The following is a 15,473-nucleotide window of genomic DNA, read 5'->3' as shown; positions in this document are numbered from 1 at the left end:
AAATTATCAAGGGTTCATGAGGGAGGGGGGCAGGTAGGGAGGGGGGCAGGTAGGGAGGGGGAAAAATGAGGAGCTGATGCCAGGGGCTTAAGTGGAGAGGAAATGTTTTGAGAATGATGAGGGCAACGAATGTACAAGTGTGCTTTACACAACTGATGTTTGTGTGGATTGTGATAAGAGTTTTATGAGCCCCCAAGAAAATGATTAAAAAATATATTAGAAGCGGGCTGAACTAGCAAGAAGATGGACTGAGGAAATGGAATAACCACCACTACCAACCACAAAGATCCTTTTCATCTTGAACAAAAAAACCATGTTGTCTTGACCTCACAACCGTGTGGGGTCCTGTGGTTTGCGTGTATCCTCCTCCTCGTGGCGAAAGACAGTCTGAACATCAGAGTAGGAGAAAACGCCTAAGCCACGGTGAAATGTCTCCAACTCCCCCTTCTTCAGCAATCGCACCACCAGAAAAGTACGAAGGCAGGAGAGAACTTCAGGGTCATTGCCAGGCTCAAGTGCATGTGTGCGTTCCGTGAGTGGTCTTACCTTATTCATGTTCAGTTTGTTGCTCTTGTTGAGCACTTGTTCCATGGTGTCCATGGAGTAGGTGAACTTCAGCTTCTCCGGGTGCTGCCGATACTTCCTCTCACTGAGAATCTCCCCTGCTTTCCTGGCCTTCTCCACCTCCAGCGACTCTAGGGGGACCCAGCCAATTCCTTTCATCCAGCTGGTGAAGTCAGATTTGTAGAGGTTCTTTACAACGAAAAAGAGAGAGGTTCTCGTTTCAGAAAGGGTCAGGTCTCAGGTCATCAAAAAGACAGAGAAAATGATAAATTACCCACTCTTTACTTCTGTCATTTAGATGAAAATTAATAATAAAAGGAATTGCATGCATGGTAGTTTTGAACACGAAATCCTGACCTCCCCACCACCAATTTTTTTTAATCTTTTTTTTTTTTTTGGAAAAAATAAGTTAGAATAGATCCCATTTGCCTTAACCGTAGGGCAAAGCATTTTGCACTGAAAGAGATGTACCCATCCGAACCTCTTGATTTTTTCAAAGAATATATGATGTGTTGGACAAACAGCCAATGTTTTTGAGATGTTAAAAATAATATATAATAATACAAGAGCACCTCATCTTGTTCTAATGAATACAATCCTGAAACTTCACTTCAGGGAAGAGACTCCTAATGGCAGAGAGTTCAGCTGGCTTCAGGATGGAACAAGTGCAATTCCTAGTTCTTGGGCCACCTTCCTGCTGCCTGGCCATGGGTACCTAGCCCTGTGCTGGCAGCTCTGCGGACCATTACGTACATCGCTCTGAATCTGCATGGCATTCCGGGAGTGTTCCACATTCAAGGCGTCGGGCAGCAGTGTGTAGTTGTGGAAGGGCTGTTTGTAGTTGATGCCGGTCGCAACTTCCTGAGACTTCTTGGCAGCTGTCACGCTGAACATATCCATGGGGATGTGATAACTGGTCTTGCTGGCTTCGTAGCCTTTTTTGTACTCACGGTCTGACTGGATTTTGGCCACATTCATATAGTGAACCAATTTAGGGTCATCCTGCAGACTGAGGAATCCAATTTGTTTGCCTTTGGCTTTCTCATAAGCTTCCTTATATTTGCACTAATTGAAAAGGACAGACAGACGTTTGATAAGGTAGAGCACAGAAATTATGAGTCTGGATTTATTCATATTAAGACTATGAAATAATATATCTACCATTTATCCTAATTTATAGTTATTTCTTTTTTTAAATTAAAATGTTTATTGAGTATCAACATTTTATTACAAAGGAATACTTACAGAAAGTATTCTTTTCCTTCCACCTCATCCCCACTCACGCTCCCAAAACAAACACCAAACTCCGTGCCCTCAAGGCAATGCTGACTCAGAGTGACTCTATCGGACAGGATCTAACTACCCGGTGAGTTTCTGACACTGTAGCTGGTTTTATTTTGTTGGGATTTTATACATATATCATATCATTCCATAGTTTAACCACGTTAAGTAGAATTGTACAATTGCTACCACAATCAGTTTCCTATAATTATTTCCATGAAGCTAAATGATTTATGTTAAGTACAAGCGATATCTGATAGAATCCATAATTCTTCCTAGTTTTCAACAGATGGTTCTGTTTGTGGAAATTACAAAATTTAAAAATTATATTCTTTTAAAATATATGGATACTATTTTGATTCAGTGTTATTTTGGTATACCAAGTAAATAAGCCTCTTTTTCCTGACAAAATATAAATAATATAAATAAAGAACAGTAGTCAAGTTATTAGCAAAGATATCACAAAGGGTCAGGTGTCAGGTGCTAGATAATTTAATCATCTTTTTTTTTTAAAAAGGAGAAAGAAAATGAAAAATTACCCACTCTACTTCCACCTTTCATTTGGAAAAAATGACAGTTTTTAATGAGAATTCAAATATTTGATAGTTAATTTTTTATCCTTGGTAGTAACTATATTCATTCTTTAAAGATATTTTATGTGAGGGACTATTTTTTAAAAAACAAATGTCACTTGGGGTATTCAGAAATATTTTTATGTTATAATTTATTGTTTTTGCTTTCTAATTTAGCTCAAATATCCCTACACACAATTAAGAGACTTTAAAAATATATAGTAGAGCTGACTGCTTTTGAATTCGACTTACATCACTAGCAATATTCCGTGAACTTTTTGCAGCAACGATTGGAATTGCATCTGTTCTCAAATCATAGCCCTTGGCAATGGTTTTCTTCCAGTCTGCTTTATAATGAGCCTTTAAAACAGGAAGGATCAGTTAATCATTTGACATAATTAAGAGACTGAAACAAATGACTGAAATGGTTCTTATAAAACCTGACACAATCAATTCCTTTCCATTAAGAACACTCATGGAATTAGGACAATTCGTTATTTATCTATCGGATTCTTTAAAAAACACCAGCAAACAGCTCTGTATGCACACCATAGTTCCAACCTCTTTTAAAAGGTATGCTTACATTACAAAGACAGAAATGCAGGGTAACAGGTTTTCTCTTCATAATTTTTTTTCTTCATGATTTTGTTTCCCCAATTTTCGATAATATGCGTGCACTTTTCTGTATTACTTGTTATGAAGCATTTGAAAACTTCAGAAAAATATAGACTAATATTTAAAAATTCGTATGTGATACCATACAGCTTTAATAAATCCCAATATTTTGCTTTGATATGTTACTTATAAAAGCAGGAAAAAATTAATAATCCAAAAACATTCAAGTGAATACTAAAGTTTACTTGGAGTCCAAAGAGAACCTAAAATTTTGGGGAGAATGTAAAATAAAAATTCATCAAATTAAAAAAAGTATCATCACCAATTAAAAATCTAGAATACCCCAGAGAAGGCCTAGTTGACAGAAATGGGTTTGTGGAGACAATTGAACTCACCTCTTTGAGAGGTTTTAATAAACAACAGAAACAAATGCTTAAGAAAGCAAAACTTACATTTTCCAATCTTACCTCTCCCATTTTGTTCCATTTAAAGAGAGATAGTATTGGTCAAGCTACTGAATTGATTTCACAACTTCCTAATGAGTCAGTCTATTGCCTGGAAAAACCGATGGTACAGCTGTTAGCACTGGACTACTGGCAGGCAGCTTGGAGGCTTGAAACCACCCGGCTACCTTGGAGATGAGCCTGGGAATCCACTGAGAACCTGATGAAGCAGTTCTACTCCGCACTTGTGGCGTGTCCCTGAAGCTCCACAGCCACTAGTGATGGTAACTATTAACATTTTATAGAGCCCTCTAGTCTCATGGTGTATATTAAGGATTCAATCCAGAGTCTCAAAGGAAGTCCCCCTCAGATAGCATTCCCTCACCTTCTCATTGGGAGAACTTCCTAGAACTGGAAAGCAGTGGCTGTCACAAACAAAATGAGACAGGCACGGGGGCCAAAGACTCACCTCACTCATGTTGAGAGCATTGACCTTGGCTTGAATGAACTGTGGCAATTCAGGGTCCATGGTGTACTTGTGCTTCAGTTTCTCCCCCTCCACCTTGTAGTTCAACTGAAAAGAAAGGAGGTGGCGTGCAAACAGCTTTAGCTGACATAATGCGCTTCATCGAGCTCACACACTTGCAAATGAAGACTCTCTTTTGTTCTTTTGCAGGTTCCAGGTTCCAGGTACCTAAACCATCAGTCAGGGGAAGGCCTCTGAGAGATATATGCATGTATTCATTCCAATAAGTTTTTTGGATAGTGCTGTGCTGTCACACTACAGTGTCACACCACACTGTCTAGCATATAAAGTGACGGAAAGGGCAGCCCTTATCCCTGCCTTCGTGGATAATTGCACTAAAGCTCCAGTAGGGAGACAGAGAATCAGCTGGTGAATTATAAAGCATAGTTCAAATCTGTGATGCGCTGTAATTGGCATAACAGTTGGTGGTCAGGGTGGTCAGCAAAGGCTTCCTGAGGAAGCACAAACTTGGGGAAGTGTGGGAGAACGAGGCAGACAAAGAACAGTCCAGGGGGATGATGGACCCAGAGTCTAGAAAGGGCTTGGTGGTCTTAAGGACACAATTTCCCAGTCCTGTGACGGCAGCTTGTGGAGGGAGGCCTGGTGGATGCCACGGGAGGGGGAAACAGGACCTTATGAGCCAAGGGGGTCTTATGAGCCAAGTTAACAAGTTTAGACTTTAAGTTCAAGAAGAAGTCATTAAGAGGTTTTCAAGTGAGAGTGACAGGTCTCTCTAGTTGTGTGAGACTCGGGTCCACACAACAGTGGTCCCCAGGAGAGAGTTGGTGGCAGCTGAAAGGCAGAGGTGTGCAGCCAGGTGAGCTGAGAGCTGTTCAGGAGCCCGACTCGGCAGACTTATCAGCTGTGGGGATTCACACAGGCCTCATCAATGGTGACGGTGTGACTGCCTACTTTCTGGCTTGATTTAATCAGGGAAATGTTCGGCGTGTTTGGGAGGGATGACGACAGAATCCAGTTTCTTTAGCTAACTGGAAGAACGCAGTGAGAAATGACACCACAAATCTACAGATAATTTTCAAATTTAAGCCAGGCTGCGTTCTAAGATCTGAGGAGCAAAACCACAAAAAGTCTTCCCGACCTTGTTTGCATTTATCTCTGCCCCTGCTGAAGGGGTTTCCAGACACCTGTGCAATTGCCACAAAGTCGTGTTGTGGTTAAGCGGTTCAACATAAGTGGGTTAAGTACAAAAGTTACTACACAAAAGGTCAGTATTGCGTAGTCTCCAGCCATTGCAGGGAAAAAAGATGCGGCTGTCTGCTTCCTTAAGATCCACTGTGTTGGAAACCCTAAGGGGCAGCTCTCCTCGGCCCTAAAGGATGATCATGAGTCAGAATGAACTTGAGGACAAAGAGATGAAATGACACAATGATTCAAAGCTCTGAGCACAATAATTAGCTCCTGGTTGGAAGAATAAGAGCCCCAGACAGACCTGGACTTAGAAAGGTGACCCCAGATGACTCTGAAAGCCAAGTGCTTTTCTCCTCCCAGGCGTCCTCGCTCAGAGTGTCTCAGAACATGAAGCTAGTATGCACAAGGGATTAGGACACAGTGACTTCGCGGGGCAGCCAGATGGGATTAAGGAAGCTCAGAGGAATAGGTTTTCTTTGACCATTCAGACAATCACAAAGAAGAACAGTAGTGTTCTCATTTTGTAGCACTAATGGGTAGGGGGTTTCCTATGAATCGTACAGACTAGTCTTCTGACAGCAAATTTGAAAACCCCCTCCCACTTCCCTATTTTCTTCCTAAGCAAGCTCCCAGCTGCTTAAAAAGTAAGTCCTTTCTCTCACACTTCTGAAAGCAGTTTGCTAAATTAGATGCACCTTCACGTATGGAATTAAGAAAGACAGGTGAGTGGGTTGTTCGCCAGGGTCACTCAAGGGCAAGGAACATTGCTTACATCACTCAGCTGCTTCGTGTTCTGCTGAGCCAAAACCATGCCCATAGAGTCAGGCACACTCGTGAACTTGATGGTGTCTGGATGCTGTCGATATTTTCTCTCATTTAAGGCTTCGCCTGCTTTTTTGGCTTTCTCAACCTCCAGGGAGCCAATAGGGATCCATCCGATGCCCTTGAGGAAGTTGTTGTATTCATCTTTGTACACATTCTGCAAAAGAGTGGTTACAGGTGAAGAGATCTCTTAGAGGTAATGTGTCTGCAAGGTGCACTCCGATCACGGAGAGTGGAAGAACAACCCTTCTCTGCATGCACTTGTCTGTGTTGGGCTCTGTCTGTCCCAGAGCTTATGACCTGGAATTTGGTAATAAGATAGAGCAACTCTGCAGGTAGCGTGCCTTACACAACACCGCAGGGAATCTAGGTCATAGGTTTTCATGCGTACTGTTTGAAAACAAAACAAAACAAAAAACTGTACTGCTTGTGGCAATAAATTGGGTCTTCCTTTCCATTTCACTGAAGACTGAAAGTTTGTTTCCTTTAGAGCCTCTCTGCCAGCCCTGCTGTCCACCTAGGCCAGTCCTGATCTCAGCGGAGGCAGAGAGACACTCATGGAACCACAGGAAACGAACCCCATTCTTTCCTTTACAGAGGACGCTTCCTCCAGCAATCTGCCTCCTGCGGAAGGAGATGCTCTGAATGCTAAACACCCTTCCTGTGCAGCTCTCCATGAATCATGCTGCCATTGCCACGTCTTGCTGGTTTATTTTAGATGATTCATTCCATAGATTTACATGAATGAGAGTGTGACCTTGAGATTTTAAAATAACTGATGAAAACTTTCCTGAACTCAGAAAGAATAAGGACTGCTCCTATTCTGTATCACACATCTGTTACCATTGAAGCTGGCCCACCAGAAGCACCTGTTTCTTCCTGGTGAGAAACAAGGTGCCTCGCACTGGCAGTTTTGTCTTTGATCCAGAAGACAATGCCATGGTCATTATGACCTAAGCACAGAAAGCCAGCAGAAGCTTAGTGTGTCTACAATGCCATTGTGAATCTTTCAACAATGACCGGTAATGTGATTGGGCTTAGTTTAACATTTTGAAGTCGATCAAAAGGGGCAGGAAGAATTATCATCCATTAGGTGCACTTCTCATCTCTGGGTCCGGTATGCTACGCACGCATACTTACGTCACTCTGAATCTGATTCACATTCCTGGTGTGCTCCAGACTCAGGGCATCAGGTAGGTAGGTGTAATGATGTAGCGGCTGTTTGTAGTTGATGTTGGTGGCAACATCCTGGGCCATCTTGGCAGCTGTTATGCTGACCATGTCCCCAGGGGTATGATAGCTGGTTTTGGTGTTCTCATAGTTCTTCTTGTATTCACGATCGGATTGCAACTTGGCCACATTCATGTAGTGGACCAGCTTGGGATCATCTTGGAGGCTCCTGAAACCCACATGCTTTCCCCTGGACTTTTCGTAAGCTTCCTTGTATTTATACTGCAGGGACAGAGACGGAAAAGCCCTCAGTATTTCTAACACAGTGCCACCATTACAGCGAGGCACAAAGCCACTGGGAACCTTGTGACTTTCCGGAAGATGACACGAACTACACACAACCCCCCACCCCCACCCCCCAGAGTGTTCAGCGTGAAAGCATTTATTTCAAATTTATTTCAAACACTGCGGGCGGGGGGGGGGGGGGGGGGGGTGGTGTCTCAAGGGGCTGTCGTGATACATTCAGAACCAGTGTCTTTTCTTTGCTAGGAATCCTACAGATGATTTGCACATAGAGTTTTAAAAATCCAACTGAGCGCTCATGACATGTTGCAAATTGAAAACCAGCATCTTGACTTCTCCAGGATGTTAATTGTGGGGGGGCCTCATGTTATTTCACTCAGCATTGGAGATTGTTGAGGGGCTCTTCCATGGTGCTCCCAGGAGCCTAGAGGTATAAAGACAGACCGTGCAGAAGAGAACTCTACTCGGAAACCCGTTAGACTAAGATCTTTCTTGGGGGAGGGGCAGAACACATGGCTGTTGGTTGTCTTAAGCTGATCGAACGTGTGGTTAAACAAAAACCCCTACGTCTGGGGACCTTCAGCCACTCCATTTCTCAGCAGCTACTTTGCAGACCTGCTAGTGAAAGAGCTGTAAGGGAATTGATGGGCACCAGTAAAAGCAGGAGCTGCTGTGGGCTTCTTCCATCAGTAAAAACTTCCAGGGACAAGAGCTCTGTTGGTTGCTAAGGGCTCTCACTGCCAGAACTAGCAACAGGCCTGGAGGTAGAGCTATATTGTGATAGGTCGAAACCTCAATTTTCATACAAGAGAATGCAAATCCACCTAAACCTTGCAGATACTCTGTGCCTGCTGGGTAAGCACTCATTTACAAATAAGGGCTTAGCAAAGGAAAGGGATTATCAAGCAATTCCCAGGCAGGCTAGACAAATCATCCTGCTAGTGCTAAAATCTTGATAAAGTCAAGACTTTAGACTTTGACTGTCTCCTTAAAACTAGGAGTGTATTTTCTAGAGGGGTGCACTGTGTGCAACCCATAGGGAAAGACATTTTTCAGTCCCTACAAGCTCTTACTATCCCATCACCATGTGGCCTGTACACGGGTTAGTTTCTTTTGTGTAGACTTGCCTCAAGCCACTGTCGTCACCAGAGCGACAAATAGTATGTGAACATGGAGCGCCTGCTTTTTGGAAATGTTCTTTTCCAAAGATGGGATTCATTATAAATGTATTTTTTTCTATTACAAATAAAATGGGCATCCATTAGCAATAAGTGATGCTACAGCCTAGAAAAGTGGGCTTTCTCCTCATTTGGCTTGTAAAAAAGATTACATTTTATAAAACTGTATGTTTCAATCTTCCTACTATAATTATAAGGCAGGCATTCATCTGACTGTAACATGCTTGTGTCAGTCAGGTTTCCCCACTGAAAACGCATGTGAGCTGTCAGGGGAACATGTCAGGGGAGATAATTTGGGTTCTGAAGCAGGCAAGAAAGCTGCTGTCAGATTTATGACAGCTCTACCAGGGAGGGTCAATTGGAAAGAGCACAACAACATTGAAAAAGTGACAGGTTTTCCAAACAAAAATTTCTGGAGAACTTAAATGGCATTAATTCAACCTATTGTCTCCAGTGAGGCATCATCTGAACAAGCACACGTGCGATGACTTGTGAGCCAGGCAATTGCCCAGACTCTAAACCCCCACCCCCACCCCCACCCCACCCCCCGCCAAGTGGTTACTCACATCACTGGCAATGTTCCTTGACAGCTTGGCCGCAGCGATGGGAATGGCGTCCCCCAGCACATTGTTGCCCTTGGCTATTAAATCGTGCCAGTCCCGTTTGTAACACACCTGAGATGGAAAGGCAGGAAGGGCGTTAGCATGCTGTCTATGGATCAGTAGAAGAGGTTCTGTAACTTCTGGCAGTTTTGTTCTTTTCCAGACATAAGCTGAAAGCTCCGGGAGCAGCACACGCTGGTTCAGGAAACCACGTTAGGAAAACATGACACACGTCTGATGGAAGTACACATATTGACTACCCAGTAGCCAGTTGCTGCCCCGTTAACCCCCACTTTGGGAGACCCCAGGTACAACCCTGTGCTGCACAGGGTTTTTAGTGGCTGATTTGGGGGGACTGGGAGACTCGAATCTCCAGCTTTGGATTAGCAGCTGAGTATTCACTCTCTGCATCACCCAGGGATTCCACGCACTAAATAGGGACACTGAAAAACGAAAGAGTCCTGTGATAAAAATGTGAGAAACCAGATTTTGTCTATTTTTTTTTTAATTGGAGGTTGTGGTAAGAAAAAGGATTTTTTCTTTTTCTTCCTGAATCGCTTAACTAAAAAAATCTGTGTAGCTGGTTTAGGGGAATGTATTCTGTGTGCAGTATAAAGAATGTTATATACATGAGAGCTGTCCTACACTGGAAAAGCCAACTCAAGAGGCAAAGAGCCAACATCATGGGATAAGGCTGAGGAAAATCTATTGGCAAGGTCCCATTCTACTTTCTCACTCACCACCCCACCGATGGATGGCAACACCCCCCATAGCGGGGAGACCTGCCCCTGTGAGCTTCTGAGACGGTGTCCTCTTTACAGGAATAGAAAGTCTCGCTTTACTACTGAAGAGTGACTGGTGGTTTTGAACTGCTGACCTTTCAAATAGCAGCCCAACTTGAAGCCACTACAATACCCCGACAAAGATCCCACTTACATCACTGATATTGTAGGCATTGCACTTGGCCTGGAGAAATTGAGGAAGATCAGGACTCATTGTGTATTTGTGCTTCACATCTTCCCCTTTAGCTTTATACAAGATCTGCAAAGTGCAACCACAAAGATAAAATGTATGACAGGTTGTGCAAAAAAGACAATCCATTAATTACATATGTAAAGGCAAACTTTAAAGGGGTTATTTTTAGTACCAGCCCCCACTCTTTCAATTGTTAAAAATCAACCATCAAAGGCATTTTTCCCAACTTAAAAACACACACACACACAAAACCTAGGCATCTTATTTTCTTTAGAAACACCCAAGCTTCATGTATCACAATATAGAAAAAAAGAAAAGTCATTAAGAAAATAATAAATAGAAATCTTTGAGTGCCACAGAGCAACGGAAAATAAACTCAAATGTAAATCCCAGACTCAAACATGAATATCAAAAGTCATCACATCAGATAAATTCATTCATTATCAGGATAAAAATCCTGAGTTGACAGTTATCCATCCACCCACCCACCCATCCATCCACCCATCCACCCATCCACCCATCCACCCATCCGTCCGTCCGTCCATCCATCCATCCATCCATCCATCCACCCACCCACCCACCCACCCATCCATCCATCCACCCATCCACCGATCCACCCATCCATACATCCCTGACCCTGTCGTTCGCTGTACTCACGTCGCTAACTTGCTGCGTGTTCTGTTTGGCCTGGACCATAACTGGAGAGTCGACGATGCTGGTGAATTTGAGGGTGTCTGGATGCTGCCTGTACTTCTTTTCATTCAGGGCATCCCCCGCCTTTTTCACCTTTTCTACATCAAGACTACCAATTGGGATCCAGCCAATGCCTTTCATCCAGGAGTTATAGTCCTCCTTGTAGACATTCTACAGCAGAGAGAGAAAAGAGGGGTGAGTGTCCGGGCAGTGGCTTCTCTCCCAGCAAGCCCTGAATTTAGGAGGTTTCTCTTGCCATGCAATGTCACTTACATTGCTCTGAATTTGCATCATGTTCTTAGACAACTCCAGGTCCATGGCGTCAGGCAGGTAGGTGTAATGATGGAGAGGATGCTTATAGTTGATGTTGCTGACAATATCCTGAGCTTTCTTAGCTGCCACAACATTGAACATGTCATGGGGTGTGTTGTATTTGGTCTTTGTCTTCTCGTAGTCTTTCTTATACTCCCGGTCTGACTGTAGCTTGCCCACTTTCACGTAATGAACCAATTTGGGATCATCTTGCAGACTTTGGAAGCCAACCATTTTCCCTTTGGCTTTTTCGTAATCCTTTTTGTATTGAAACTATTGCGAACAAAGGTGGGCATATTTTAGAACGCAGTTATGAGGATTTTACTAAACAATGGGGCCATGATTTGAAGCACTTGAACACCCCAGAAATCACTCTACTTAAATAACACTGGGATACTCAATTGTATGTATTTGGAAAGATGGGTTTAAAATAAAGCTTATTTAGAACTCATGTGACTGTTTGTACAGCTACAGACTCACTGTCTGTAGCTACTGATGACACCCTCATCCAAGAGAGGTTGGGGTGGCAGCATCCCCATAATTCATATCAGTGGCAATCATGCTACCTGGTTCCTTTTCAATTAGACCCTTATAGAGGCAGATGAAAAGATAGGTATTTCAGATATCCCTACACTTATATTGTACTGCTAACGTAGATTCCCAAGTAGCTAGCTACTTGATTAGTAAGGCATTTTACTTAGTCTTAGATATTCAAACGGAAGACCCAGAGTCATATTGTTGCTGAATAATGAAGTGAGAGAAATTAAACTTCTTTGGGGACACCTAGGAAGGACCTAGAAAACTGAGGAACAGAGATGTGAGGGAAGGGCTGTGTGCTGGAAGGAGAGGGAATTATGCCACCTGGCCAGAGGGTGGCACCGGCGGAGAAGTGGGGAGTCAGGGAGAACTTCTGGGTGGCAGGACTTTAGGGACAAGGGCCTTATCACTCAATCTTAGCCTACTCACAATGGTACAATATCAATCTCATCCTTATTTCAAACAATCCATAAAGTTATGGTTGGGACTTGGGGAGAAATAAAAAAGAATGGCCTTCGTTTTTTCTCTGAATAATGAAAGAGCAGTAGATCCAGAGGGGAGATGGCGGGGGAGCCAAGGAGGCCGCTTGTACAAACAAGGAGCCAGCGTGGACACAAACCCAAACCAAACCCTGCCGTCAAGTCACGGCCAACTCATGGGTATTTGCAGACAGGAACAGCTGGAGACTTGGGTCAATCGTATTGAGATCTCACAGACGAAAATAACTCCCGTTTACAGAGGGGCGGAAGTAAAACCGGTTGAGGAATAAAACCCATAACTTTAATGGAACCTACTCACAATGGGGGCTGTGAAGCCGGACTCCTTTAGAGGAATGGTAACAAGCAAGAAAACTAAGGAAAGAAGGAAGTCATAAAGCAAGAATGTTTGGAGACAAACATTTTACCACCAGGAGACGCTCTTGACCTAAATAGTAAGTAGCTTCGTTATTCCCGCGAGAGAGATGGTGTGGGTCTGCGCAGAAGCTGAGATGAGGATCTGAACTTCGGGCACGTGATTGGAAAGGGTCACTAAGAACACCTGCCACATCTTTGCCCCAAGAAAATGCGGGTCTGTTCCAAGACTCTAATTGCCAACCAGGTTTTCTTCAGTGGTGGCACACCGCGGATGTGGTAACTGTTTGGTACCCCGCTGGGGCACAATTCTAGGCCATTCCCTTTTCCTACTTGCTTCGTTCGGTCTGACTACCATCTAGACTTACGTCACTCGCTGCCTGCCTGGCCGCTTTGGCAGCTTTGATGGGAATCGCATCGGTCCTCAGGTCATAGCCCTTCTTGCTCAAGTCTTTCAAGTCCGCTTTGTACATATTCTGAAAGAAAATGCGTCCTTTAAATAAGTCCAAGGTCACCTTAGGAAAGGCTACACACACACACACACACACACACACACACACACACACACACACACACACACCGGTGGCAGTGTCCCCACACGCACCTCACTGATGTTGTAGGCGTTGACTTTAGCTTGGATGAACTGGGGCAGGTCTGCTGGCAGGCTGTATTTGTGGAGCATTTCCTCTCCTTTGGCTTTGTAAACGATCTGGAAGAGAAAAGAGAGAAACACACACACAATAAGCAAAGCATGAATGGCTCGGGGAAAATTTTGGAAAGTGGATCATCCTCCACGGAAGTGTTCTTTAATGAAGGACACTGTGCTGACCCCAAATTCAACGATAAAAGCAGTCATTCAAGGACTCATCTGCAAAGCCACGGGGCCTCGTCTTGGCTCTGGCTCAGCGGGGGCAACGATCCCTTGGCAGGAACAGGGCCCAACGCTGGACTTAAGCAGGAGCACGCTGAGCAAGGGAGCCTGGGGTAGGAGTCCTGAGGAAAGGCTAGCCTATGGAAAGGTAGATGGGCAGACTATACCAGTGACCTATATCTGTGGGCAATTCAAGGGATGTTAAAGGGCGTTTTGACTAAATGTGATTTTTTTTAATGCCAGCTCTCGCGTAAAATAACTCGTCTGGATCATATAGTGTTAATATTCATTCTTTCTGGCCTGTCCCAGATATAGACTCAAAGCTTCTCTCCTTATTTAGACAAATGTCCCTTTTATCCGCTCCTTGGAAAGCAATGTCAAACATCTGAAAGAATAGTCGGTACAATACACCCAATTCTTCACGCAGGGACTACATCGTTAGCAGACGTCTCCCTTTTGCGGCACTAATCCAAAAAATCTACTGACTATTTTGCACATGAATGATAGCAGTCTGGTAGTAACAGAGGCTGAGGTGCAGGTTAGAGTGGCACGGTCCATGATGGTGAATGCTATCTGTCAAATTGACCGGGCTGTGCTTGGCAGTGGTTTGGCCGTTACATAACGGTATAATCATCTTTCATTCTGTGATCTGATGTGGTCATCCTTCATTATTATGTAACATCCACTTTGGAATAATGGCCTAGTCTTTGGAACCTAACCATGTTGATCAGTAGGAATGGGTGTGCATCCACTCCTCGCTGATCAACATGGTTAGGTTCCAAAGTCAGTTCACTATGGAAAAAATTGGTGCTACATAAAAATGGAGAATGATCACAACACCTCACCCTCTCATCTGTACTATAAGCATCCTGCCAGGCCCCTACTGAGGTCACCTGCCACCACCACCTCCCACCCACCCCTCCTGTCGCCTCAGGAGACTTTGCCCCACTGCTAACCAAAGGGGAGGGCCAGCTAGTCTTCCAGAGAGCCAGGGTGGTTCAAGTGCGGACCCCCTCCCCATCTCTGGGGTTTTCTCCCTTTTCTGCCCTCCCCATATTCTACAAATATGGGGTTGGCCCTAGCTCATCTGCTCAATGACCTCCAAATAACCTTGGCGGCTTTGCTGAGGGCAGGGGACTCCCTGTTTATGGGTGGGCTAGCCCAAGTGCTGTAGGAAGAATGCATGTTGCCCACTGGGTCCCCTGCCAGCCCCTCACACAAGAAGCCCCTGGCTCTCTCTGGTGATTCTGACTCCCTCCACACTGGGGTCCTCATGAAAATGAACAATCCAGAATTGACTGCAAGACCAAAGATAGGCCTGGTCTCTGCCCTTGGCCTTAAACTGCAGCTGTCATGGGGCCACTCACCTGAAGACCTGACCCCCACTCAAGTGCCCTGACTTGTTCCTGCCCAAGAGGGGGCACTGAGGAAGTATAAGGGACTGTACAGGTACCAATCAACTGATGTGGGTCCCAGGGTTCTTTTTGACCACAGCCTAGCCAATTCCTGCCACTCCTCAGGGCTGGGTGCCGGAGCCAGCTCTCAGGTTCCTGCTGCCGTGATGACCTGAGGGCGGCTCACCTTCAGGACATTGCTCACTGGCCAGGCTTCAGTTGCCTGCCAGCACCTAGGACACCTCCCCACCCGCCAGGGAGTGTCCTGCTAACATCACAATAATTTCTGCGGCATTTTTCATGAGCAAAAACAAAATTTCGCTCACTCACTGACTCACTCTCTCACTTACTCACTCACTCTCATTCACTGACTCACTCTCTCTCATTCTCATTCGCTCACTCTCACGCACTCACTCACTCTGTCACTCACTCTCATTCACTGACTCACTCTCTCACTAACTCACTCTCTCTCACTCACTCTCATTCACTGACTCACTCTTACTCACTCATTCTCTCACTCACTGACTCACTGACTCATTCACTCACTCTCATTCACTGACTCACTCTCTCACTCACTCTTTCATTCACTCACTCTCTCACTCTCACTCACTCTCA

At 44.5% G+C, this 15,473-nt stretch overlaps 1 protein-coding gene across 1 annotated transcript in view; it reads right to left on the bottom strand.

Annotated features, from left to right (window-relative positions):
• Nucleotides 1-15,473, bottom strand: part of NEB (nebulin) — a 247,820-nt gene that overhangs the window by 180,654 nt on the left and 51,693 nt on the right. Inside the window, exons 29-40 of the mRNA XM_004703932.2 lie at nt 13,198-13,302; nt 12,962-13,069; nt 11,167-11,478; nt 10,858-11,064; nt 10,162-10,266; nt 9,190-9,297; nt 7,113-7,424; nt 5,923-6,129; nt 3,945-4,049; nt 2,670-2,777; nt 1,318-1,629; nt 547-753 (exon numbers count right to left, since the gene is read on the bottom strand). Coding sequence (XP_004703989.1) covers nt 547-753; nt 1,318-1,629; nt 2,670-2,777; nt 3,945-4,049; nt 5,923-6,129; nt 7,113-7,424; nt 9,190-9,297; nt 10,162-10,266; nt 10,858-11,064; nt 11,167-11,478; nt 12,962-13,069; nt 13,198-13,302 — 2,196 coding nt within the window. The remainder of the gene's footprint in view (nt 1-546; nt 754-1,317; nt 1,630-2,669; nt 2,778-3,944; nt 4,050-5,922; nt 6,130-7,112; nt 7,425-9,189; nt 9,298-10,161; nt 10,267-10,857; nt 11,065-11,166; nt 11,479-12,961; nt 13,070-13,197; nt 13,303-15,473) is intronic.

The sequence above is a fragment of the Echinops telfairi genome, unplaced genomic scaffold (assembly GCF_000313985.2).
Source record: "Echinops telfairi isolate 266 unplaced genomic scaffold, ASM31398v2 ScPeMD7_4;HRSCAF=17, whole genome shotgun sequence".
NCBI lineage: Eukaryota > Metazoa > Chordata > Mammalia > Afrosoricida > Tenrecidae > Echinops > Echinops telfairi.
The sequence above is the reverse complement of the archived record's forward strand: the minus strand, read 5'-3'. Positions and strand labels throughout refer to the sequence as shown.